This window comes from Morus notabilis, unplaced genomic scaffold, assembly GCF_000414095.1.
Source record: "Morus notabilis unplaced genomic scaffold, ASM41409v2 Scaffold406, whole genome shotgun sequence".
NCBI classification, from domain to species: domain Eukaryota; kingdom Viridiplantae; phylum Streptophyta; class Magnoliopsida; order Rosales; family Moraceae; genus Morus; species Morus notabilis.
Window position 1 is genome coordinate 297,508 of NW_010364333.1, and position 10,547 is coordinate 308,054.

Here is a 10,547-nt window from a genome sequence, read left to right on the forward strand (position 1 = left end):
TCTTCGGGTAAAAGTAGGTTTTGATGCTGGAGGTTCTAGTGATAATACTGCTCAAGATGGTAAAAATAAGCGATTGTCATTCAATTAATGAAGAGAGAATAAAAGATATGATGACACTCAATTACTTAGAATGACATAAATAATAGGCATACACAAACCATGGCAAACCATGAACTTTAGAGTGAACTTTTCTCTAGAGGGCATTCCTTTATTTATTTATTTATTTATTTATTTTCGCTCTGTGCAGTTTACATTTCATGTCATTTGTTTGGAGCTTTAGTCCTTTTTAAGTAGCTTTATAATAGAAACTTTGTGGAATGTTGAATATAGAATTGCAGAGTCCTGTTTTTAGGTTTCCGGCAAGTTTGCGGTGGTCGGACATTACATGATTTTGGCTCTCTCTTGTTAAGACTTCCTAAGGCAAGCTTTGTTAGTAGGAACTAAATTTATTTAAACAAAAGTATAACTTTTAACATATTTTTTCGGTTCAGGAACTAAATTCAGTACAACTTCAAATGCATCGAACTATTTTTATAAATGAAAAAGAGTTCAGAGATCTTTTTATGATTTTAATCCAAAGTTTTAAATGTCATAATATATGTTGATCATGAAGTTAACGCTTACGTTGATCTTAAAATAAACACGTGTAAAAACGTAGCTCTTTTGTTTCAATTTTCTGGCTGTACTTTGTAAGAAAACTCCCTTGGGTAAACAAACAGGAATCCCTTCGTTTGCTGTGTTTCTTTGGTTTTGTTTCAAGTTCTTCCTTGTGTTCACTCTCAATAATCTTGTCGAATAATTAGAGCCATTCTGGTGAGATTCGTCACGATCAGAATAGTGATTTGCAATCAAAATTTCCACAACAAAAAGACTAATAACTTGTTTTTGAATTAAAAGTTACTTCTCCGTTCATTTTACCGATTCGAGTTTAGAATTCGAATTTTGTTACAGTAAAAAGTTCTCATAAACAATCACATCTAACTTTTTTGCTACAGTAAAAAGCTCTCACATAAAGTCACATCTCAACTCGAATTAAAAACTCGAATCAGCGAACTAAACGGGCCCTTAGTGACTATTGCACAGCAGCACAAGGACAACCTCAGAGAGAATCTAGTAGTTTTTCAACTGATACACAGTCCTCGTTATTTAGTCTAGTTCTTCCTATTTACTAGCTAGGTTTCCTACTATAGAAGGGATTGGGAGTGTCTGCACACCTCCATCCAACGCCACTTTTAAGAATTTACTGGGACCATAAGTAGAACGGAAAAAGGATCAGTCCACGCTCTCGTCAACAATTCTTGAAGGTTCGTGCACGTCAAAGACCTCACTATTTTATAGAACTAAATACATACACAAAGAATAGACATCTGGCGGATGAGAGAGAGCCACAGAGTGATCAAGACCTTTCTGCTATGCCACCGCGCCGCCGGTGGCATTCTTCCGAGCTAGGTTACTTGCAAATGCAATGCATGCGATATTACAGCTGCTGACTCTGGCGCCTCTTGGTACCTCATATCAACACAAGCTACATCATTAACAACGCCATAGTTCATGAAGCAAATCGTAATGGTGGCTCAATCCAACGCAATGGCTCTTTTGCTAGATAGATTACTCCGAAGTATAAATTTTTTGAATTGCCTTTTAACAATAATCTTTCATCCTTATGGACTAATTCAGCTTATCCATGTGATACATTCCTAATATGCTTAACACAACACCTTTTTAATTAGTTCCAAATAGGCTACTTGAACAACTAAAATCATAAGGTGTTAGAATATAAAACTATTACTGATCACTCTATTAAGACTTTTTAGGAGAATATCATACCAAATTCATGGTTTCATGGTTTCATGGATTGTGGAAGTTAGACAAAGCATATATACAAGGGCGTTGGTTTGTGCTTTATGTGAGGGCGCGAGCGCGCGTGTGTATATATATACGTCATACATATACATACATATATATATATATATATATATGTGTGTGTGTGTGCGCGCGCTAGATACTCTCTCTATGTGAACTCCGGTACTTTACTTTTCCTCTGGTTCATCTTGTACTTCTGTATTATTTTTAGGCGAAGTTCATAATAAAGTAAACAATAAAATAAATTCCCTTCTAAATCTTTCAATTGAAAACAAGAAGAATTCTTTCAACACACAGCTCTCAGCTCTACATTTTCAGTTAAAATCACAGGAAACTAATAGCAGTCAGGGTACCGATTAGAAGTTTGCGGGACTATCATCCAATTGCTTCTCATCTTCTATATCTACCTCTAATATTTCCTGTAACCAAAAAATGGAAAAAAAAAAAAAATTATCCAAAGTGTAATACATGTCCAAAACCAAAATCAAGCTGAAAAAAAAAAAAATTAAACTCACAGGGATCCTCTGCTTGAGATAATTGCCCAGTCTGGCAAGAACTGTGCTACGTTTGTGCCAAAACCGACCTTTCAAACTAATCTTCACAAAGGGTCCATCTAATTCAGCAAGTTGAACTTGTCCTAAATAAAAAAAAATAAAAAAATAAAAATCTTTATATCTATCTCTGTGTAAATAGATATATATGTGTGTGTGTGTGTATATATATAGATGCATGTGTCACCTGTAATGCCAACTGAGTCGTCAAAGAGCTGGGAAAGCTCGAGTCGAGCGTCTGCGAGGACTAGTCTGATGTTGTCTTCTGTTAAGTCGAGTGGTTGTGGCTGAGAAAGAGATGATGCTGATATGGTCCACAACCTCCTACGACATGTCGTTAATGAGGGTGTTGTGCTAGTTCTCGTTCTTGGTGGCTGCAGGCTTCGGTGTTTGGAGATGGGATGAGAATGACAGTGGAGGATTGGTGATGGGATTGGTGGTGATTGGCAACGGAGGAGCTTCTCTGTCCACATTCTCTCACTTGCCAATTTGTGCCCAGAGTTTGGGGAAAGGAAATGGAATGGATAAAATCCACTTCTTATGGGAAAATTTTTCTTTATTCCTTTTTTTTTTCTTTTAAAAAAAAAAAAAGATAATTCCATTAAAATAAAAGAAAAAACAGTGGTGTCTTATTTTTTACGTCTCAAAATCATATAAGATTTAAATAATATAACAATTTAACAATAATTTGATGAAGATCCTAGTTTTTAAAACAAAACAAAAAAAAATGATGAATATTTGACGGAGAAAAACAATATTCTAGCAGTATTATTATCACACCTACCACCACAGAATTCTCTAAAAAATTACAAGGCAAGATGGAATGCTTGGGTTTTGGAACTACCCTGTTCTTTCGGCAGGTTCAAGGGTAAAACTTCGAACTAAAATTTAAATTTATATGGAAGAATCCATTAACAAAAAAACTGCATTGTGATTCAAACAGTGAAAAGAACGGGATAGCTGCCTAAATCGTGTTGGTCAATCAAGCTGTGAGAGTTTCCAGCAACGAGGGTTTGAAGATTTACGCTTCTTTTTTCAACAGGTTTTCAAGCTAAGCAACGCACAGTAAAATAACTCAATTATTAAAACACAGGCATGACATTAGAGAGAAGGATTTGTGCAACTGCTACACTGATTAATCCAAGAAAACTGGGCAAGTCCCATCCTCCGCGTTTATTTTGACAAACTGATGCTCAAGATTCACAAGCAAATAAATTAAGGACATTAACAAAACTTCGTTTACAACTTTCTACATTGACATTGATATGGAACAAGCATTTCAATACAACCCCACTCTATATGGCGGCGAAGTACTCTTTGCTGAGCTTGGGATCCGGCTTCATGGATTTCTCCCCGGGCTTCCATCCAGCAGGGCAAACTTCATCTGGGTTCTCCTGAACATACTGCAAGGCCTGCAGGACCCAGATTTAAGGAAAAAGGTAAGCAATGGATACCGATGAAAACGTGATTTACAATAAAGCTGAAAAATAAACTGATCTTTAAGTATATGGTGAGGACAGATCTGGCAATCTAATATACTTCAGAGTTCAGATTGTCATTGTTGAATGTATTACCTGGAGCGTTCTCTTAGTCTCGTCAACGCTGCGGCCAATGGCAAGATTGTTAACGGTCGAGTGCTGAATGACACCTTCCTTGTCGATAATGAAGAGTCCTCTCAACGCAATCCCCTGACAAATTAAAAACAAGGAGCGCATTTAGAACCTGTTCCAAAATGATTATGTTTTGTGTATGAAAATGAAAACGTTTTGAGATTCGTGCAGGAATCATTTCTGAAAATGCATTGGTAATTTTATTAAGAGATTGTTTTCAGTATAAGAAAAAACTGAAACTCTGTTTGGTTATATATTTTTAAAAATATCTAATAGTATTTTAAATAATATATTAAGGAAAAAGAGTTGAGCTTCTTTGTTACCATATTTATTTGCATAATATTATGAATAGGATAACTGGATAAGCATTGAATTAGTCTTTAATTTCTTTTTAATCTTGAGATAAAACTTCTCAAAAAAAAAAAAAAACTGAAGTATTTTATCCAACCACCACCGTCCAATCCAAAATCTGAAAGGCCCAATTGAATAATCACTATAGGCCTCAAACCTCTTCTTCTTCTTCTTTGTTCTGTCACCCAAATCTCTCTCTTTCTCTGAAACAGGAACAGAAGACCAAAATTTCTCTTTCTAAGCTCGATTTTCTCTCTTTAATGGCTTCCACTGTTTCGAAAACTTAAAATCCAACGTCTCTTTGGGGTTAAATGATTGATTGAGAGCCGAAAGAGAAGAGGCAAAACGAGAAGCTGTTTCTGGTTTTTGATGAGTATGGATTGTTCTTGAGTCGGCACAAAAAATGTGTGGTGGTTTTGGGATTTGAGGCCATTAGAGCTTGGATTTTTTTTTTATACTGGTATCATGCCAATTATAATTCTTCGATTATAAGCTTATAATTGGATTTTTCTTCTTCAGAGTTTTGGAATAAAAGCTTGGATTTTTCTTCTTCAGAATTTCAGAGTTGCAATGGAGAAAATGGAAATTGAGAAATTGAATAGTCGTTATCAGAAACTCATCCCATTTCAGTAAAAACAAAAAAGCATTTTCAATCTTGTTTTTTGTTCAATGTTGCACCAAACACAATTTTGAGATCAATTTCATTTTTTGCTCCTCGAAATACGTGAAAACTGTTTTTAAAAAAGGTTCCAAACATGCTGAAACTCTCAGACTATGGCAACTTGGGGAACTAATCTGGGGGGACAATATCTTTCTTTGTGTCAAATAGATGATGCGCCTTCCAAACAACATCATATTTGAAAATATACCATTTGCATATGAAGTCAAATATGGTTCTGCCATATGCAATGCATATGAAAATGGCAACTATACAAGTATAGCAGCAAATTATTTGCAACGCATAGCATGTTCATCTAGTACGGGAATTCGCCAACAGAAGGAAATTATATACCTGATCGGGAATCAGCACATCATAAGCTTTTGAAATTGATTTGGTGACATCAGACACTAGCGGATACTTCAAATCACCAAGACCGCCAGACTTTCTGTCTGTTTGAACCCATGCAAGGTGTGAAAACTACAAAATACAGTAAGAGGCAGATGAATTTAGATTCACCAATTTAAGGAAGAGTACAAGTCTTTATAAAACAAGATGCAAAATACATGTACATATGTAAATACAAAAGATAAATGAAACATCTAAAGATGAAAGATATACGGAAAAGTTGATTTTCGTCATCAAATCACATTGTGAAAAGGTTTATGGCAACTTGAATTATAGTCTTCAAGATAAATGAAACAGCAACAACTTACCACACTGTCAACTGAAACACCCAAAATTTCTGTGTTTAGGGCTGCAAACTCTTCGTGGCGGTCACTGAAAGCTGTAATCTCTGCAAGAAAAATTTAAACCAAAAGAGTAGTATTATTGAGAATCCAACACAACACAATCCAAACCAACAACTCAAAATTGGTCACCATCCACGAACCTGTAGGGCAAACAAATGTGAAGTCCAAAGGGTAGAAAAATAGGATAACATATTTCTTCCCGACGTAATCGGAGAGTTTGACCTGACATTGAAAAGCACAACTTAGGATAATGCACAATTTTAGAATAAGTAATATCATAGTAATAGCAACCATAAATGTCATCTTCACGAGAAAAAAAGTTGCGTGTGCAGAATGTTGCAGCATACAGTTGGTTCGTACAACATTAAAATGATGACATTAAATAAAATTATAGTATCTCCAATCTAAAAAAAATACAATACGTAATACCCAATGAGATTATTGTTGATACCAGAATTTCTCACACACCGATGGCCCACCGGCGAAGTATTGTCCCCACTTGGGCCCGCCGTGACGGGTGGGGTTTTGTCCCTTCGTAAAAGGCGCATCGCTGGTAGGAGGGGTTGAACCTGGGGTACTTATACCTTTCCAGGCCCCCGTCTCCAACCGATGTGGGACTCTTGGCACAACAGTGCCCCCCGAGTCGGGGGGACTGGGAAGGCAGGCCGTGGCCAAACGTCCCCAGTGGAGTCGCCGACTGTTGATACCAGAATTTCTCACACACCGATGGCCCACCGGCGAAGTATTGTCCCCACTTGGCCCCGCCGTGACGGGTGGGGTTTTATCCCTTCGTAAAAGACGCCTCGCTGGTAGAAGGGGTTGAACCTGGGGTACTTATACCTTTCCAAGCCCCCGTCTCCAACCGATGTGGAACTCTTGGCACAACAGTGCCCCCCGAGTCGGGGGGACTGGGAAGGCAGGCCGTGGCCAAACGTCCCCAGTGGAGTCGCCAACTGTTGATACCAGAATTTCTCACACACCGATGGCCCACCGGCGAAGTATTGTCCCCACTTGGGCCCGCCGTGACGGGTGGGGTTTTGTCCCTTCGTAAAAGGTGCCTCGCTGGTAGGAGGGGTTGAACCTGGCTTTTATATACGCGCATTTTTGTCTGTTTTGTCTTCGATTTCTGGGTTCTGGGGAACCCGCGGTTCCTATGAAAACTCGTCGTTACCATTCTTGTATGAATGGTCGACGTTTAACCAGTCGTCGCTTAGAGTAGTCGTCGTTTATTCCTCTCGACATTAGGGTTTTAACTTAGCTTTTTGTCCTTGTTATTACCAGAACAATGGCTCAAAGTTCACCCAGTCGAGAGGATTCTCCTTCTGTCGTCCGTTCTGACCCCCCTTCGGTGATAGAGATCTCATGGACCTCTTCGTCTTCCGGTGTCAGCTCTGTGCTTAGGGATATCGAGGACGTCGAGGGAAGTTTTGAGCCGGGCGACGATTTCGGAAGTGAATTCGGTAGCGTCGAACGAATGATAGATGAGGTGGTCGAGCGGATCCCTTTTACGGGGGGGAGTATAAGTGGAGTAGCCGCTGCGACGGCGGATGCCCCCCTGGCTGCCACGAGCGGGGACCCAGATAGGCCCTCTTTTACAGCTGATGATGTGGCGTCGAAGGTCCGAAATAAGGATATCATTCGGGCTGTGAAGGAGGGATGTATTGACGGGAAGTGGTTCGAGTACCTCCTCCCGGATAAACATTTTAGGACCAGCATGCCGCCGACCGGATACCTTCCGGTCTACACAAGAGCGGTAACTGCAGGGATGACTCTCCCAATTCATCCCTTTGTAAAAGATTATTGCCATTTTTACGGCATCTCTCCTGCCCAGAATGAGCTTCCCAAACGTAGGCTGAGCCCGGGAGCCTGGATTCTATGGAACCAGAAGTTCGACATGGAACTCCCACTGGACGAGTTCCGATTTATGTACAAGTTGTGCCACGTTGCCAAGTGCGATGGGTGGTACTTTCTGAGCGGCCATGGGAGGGCTCAGCCTAGGTTTGGGAAGCTCATTCTGGGCAGGAGAGATGCCGTAAAAATGGCAATAATCTTTTACAAAGGGATGAATTGGGAGAGTCATCCCTGCAGTTACCGCTCTTGTGTAGACCGGAAGGTATCCGGTCGGCGGCATGCTGGTCCTAAAATGCTTATCCGGGAGGAGGTACTCGAACCACCTCCCGTCAATACATCCCTCCTTCACAGCCCGAATGATATGCTTATTTCGGACCTTCGACGCCACATCATCGGCTGTAAAAGATGGCCTATCTGGGTCCCCGCTCGTGGCAGCCAGGGAGGCATCCGCCGTCGCAGCGGCTACTCCCCTTATACTCCCCCCCCCCCCCCCGGTAAAAGGGATCCGCTCGACCACCTCATCTATCATTCGTTCGACGCTACCGAATTCACTTCCGAAATCGTCGCCCGGCTCAAAACTTCCCTCGACGTCCTCGATATCCCTAAGCACAGAGCTGACACCGGAAGACGAAGAGGTCCATGAGATCTCTACCACCGAAGGGGGGTCAGAACGGACGACAGAAGGAGAATCCTCTCGACTGGGTAAACTTTGGGCCATTGTTCTGGTAATAACAAGGACAAAAAGCTAAGTTAAAACCCTAACGTCGAAAGGAATAAACGGCGACTACTCTAAGCGACGACTGGTTAAACGTCGACCATTCATACAAGAATGGTAACGACGAGTTTTCATAGGAACCGCGGGTTCCCCAGAACCCAGAAACCGAAGACAAAACAGACAAAAATGCGCATATATAAAAGCCAGGTTCAACCCCTCCTACCAGCGAGGCGCCTTTTACGAAGGGACAAAACCCCACCCGTCACGGCGGGCCCAAGTGAGGACAATACTTCGCCGGTGGGCCATCAGTGTGTGAGAAATTCTGGTATCAACAGTTGGCGACTCCACTGGAGACGTTTGGCCACGGCCTGCCTTCCCAATCCCCCCGACTCGGGGGGCACTGTTGTGCCAAGAGTCCCACATCGGTTAGAGACGGGGGCCTGGAAAGGTATAAGTACCCCAGGTTCAACCCCTCATACCAGCGAGGCGCCTTTTACGAAGGGACAAAACCCCACCCGTCACGGCGGGCCCAAGTGGGGACAATACTTCGCCGGTGGGCCATCGGTGTATGAGAAATTCTGGTATCAACAATTATCTAAAGCTAAACAAAGTAAAATCTAATCATCTTCTGAAGTGCAAAAAGAAACTTGGTTTGTAAAAAGGTACACAAAAAATAAAAATAAAGAGAGACAACTTTATCTACTAAAATCATAAGAATAGCAACCAGAAATATTAACATGATGCCATTGAATGAAGGAATAAGATTTCCAATCTAAAATATATATAATACGCAATACCCAGTAATATACTAAGTCAATACACCAAACCAAATTCATAATTATCTGAAGTTAAATATCCTTCTAAAGTGGAAATAGAAACTTGGTTTGCAAAACACGACACACAAAAAATGATAAAGATGAAAACTTTATCTAGTTCATCAACAGAAAAATAAATAATCTACCTTGATGAATTCCTGGTCGTAAACAGCCTCCGCCTCAAAATCCGGAGCCACATTTCCCACCAGCGGCACCTCTCTCTACGCAAGAACAAAACCCCCAACAAAAAAAAAATTCCCAACAAAATAAAATAAAAAATGCAAAAAATCGAGATTCGAAACGGAACGAGCGAAATTGAGCAATGCAGACTTACGGAAGCCCTGACGACGAAGTTCCTCCGGGAGTGAGCGCCGCCGCGAGAGAGGGAAAGCGAGCGGTGGATAGGCGATTGGAAGGGCTTGGTGAGAGGAGTGAGGGATTTGGAGATGGTTAGGGTCCGAGGAGAGAGAGAGTTAGAGAGGGATTTTGGGTTTAGAGAGAGAAGGGCGGTGGAGGCAGCAGAGCAGGCCATGGGAAGAGTCTGAGGTGAGAGGTGGAGAAATTGGGTGAGAATGCGAGAGGGGAGAGTGAGAAGATAAGTGATTAGATAGAAGTCAAAACTTGAGAGCTTTGTTTTATGAGGAAATGGGTCTTTATATATTGGCCAATTGGCTTCATACACTTAGGGGAACTAGAAATCTCTCCACTTCTATATATTTTCTTTTTTGAAAAAAAAATGAAAAATTACTTTTATGTTCATGAGAATTATTTGGTTGGACGTGGTACCTTGTTGGTAGAACATCATTTTTATTAGATAAAATATAAAATATGATTAGGGTAGTCAAATTGGTGGTCTTCCCTTGCACCATCTATATGATTCCGTGATACATTATTGGTAGAACATCATTAAAGTATGATAAGAGTAGCCAAATTAGTGGCGTCTTCTCTTGCACAATTTATTTAATTAGACGTAGGTTGCGTTTTGTATTGCTTTTCACTCTTAAAATTAGCTTCTGCTTATAGCAAAAGTTTTTTTTAGTGTTTGATAAATCTCTTCAAAAGTGTTTTTTAAGAATTTTTGAAGAATTTATAGCTAAAATCAGCAACAGCCCAAATGCAATTTTAACTTTTAGATTGCGCGGGAATCAACATAGTACAATTAATGAAACTTTCATAATATACATAATACTTTTAATGAAATTTAAAATTTACAATCTTCTCAATCTAAAATTCAGACGCGTAATATAATATAATATAATATAATATAATAGTAATATTGTAACGATAATATCATAATTATATTAATAACTCTACTATTATCATTTTATCATATAATATGATATTATAATTATATTTTAATTATATTTAATAATATGATATT

The 10,547-nt window shown here is 39.9% G+C and overlaps 2 protein-coding genes across 5 annotated transcripts; both read right to left on the reverse strand.

Annotated features, from left to right (window-relative positions):
• Positions 1-1,045: 1,045 nt before the first annotated feature.
• Positions 1,046-2,915, reverse strand: LOC21401800. Of its 4 annotated transcripts, none has more exons than XM_024171070.1 (4): positions 2,602-2,915; positions 2,379-2,500; positions 2,217-2,282; positions 1,046-1,501 (listed from the first exon to the last, which is right to left on the reverse strand). In XM_024171070.1, exons 1-3 carry the CDS (start codon positions 2,885-2,887, stop codon positions 2,220-2,222), a joined length of 471 nt encoding a protein of 156 aa, XP_024026838.1. In that variant the 5' UTR covers positions 2,888-2,915; the 3' UTR covers positions 1,046-1,501; positions 2,217-2,219. The 4 variants fall into 4 exon arrangements, with proteins under 4 accessions (XP_024026838.1, XP_024026839.1, XP_024026836.1 ...); XM_024171071.1 differs by having other exon boundaries at positions 1,046-1,509; XM_024171068.1 differs by having other exon boundaries at positions 1,046-1,525.
• Positions 2,916-3,493: 578 nt separating this feature from the next.
• Positions 3,494-9,821, reverse strand: LOC21401801 (2-Cys peroxiredoxin BAS1, chloroplastic). The gene is made up of 7 exons (XM_010106486.2): positions 9,501-9,821; positions 9,313-9,387; positions 5,926-6,007; positions 5,750-5,829; positions 5,388-5,513; positions 3,989-4,102; positions 3,494-3,826 (listed from the first exon to the last, which is right to left on the reverse strand). Exons 1-7 carry the CDS (start codon positions 9,696-9,698, stop codon positions 3,710-3,712), a joined length of 792 nt encoding a protein of 263 aa, XP_010104788.1. The 5' UTR covers positions 9,699-9,821; the 3' UTR covers positions 3,494-3,709.
• Positions 9,822-10,547: the final 726 nt, after the last annotated feature.

Coding starts and splice junctions, on each gene's coding strand:
- LOC21401800 (XM_024171070.1), bottom strand. CDS start 2,887: ATGTGGACAGAGAAGCTCCTCCGTTGCCAATCACCACCAATCCCATCA. Junction 2,501..2,601: donor CGACTCAGTTGGCATTACAG/GTGACACATGCA, acceptor TTTTTTATTTAG/GACAAGTTCAACTTGCTGAA. Junction 2,283..2,378: donor ATCTCAAGCAGAGGATCCCT/GTGAGTTTAATT, acceptor TTTTGGTTACAG/GAAATATTAGAGGTAGATAT.
- LOC21401801 (XM_010106486.2), bottom strand. CDS start 9,698: ATGGCCTGCTCTGCTGCCTCCACCGCCCTTCTCTCTCTAAACCCAAAA. Junction 9,388..9,500: donor ACTTCGTCGTCAGGGCTTCC/GTAAGTCTGCAT, acceptor GTTCTTGCGTAG/AGAGAGGTGCCGCTGGTGGG. Junction 6,008..9,312: donor ACGACCAGGAATTCATCAAG/GTAGATTATTTA, acceptor TTTCAATGTCAG/GTCAAACTCTCCGATTACGT.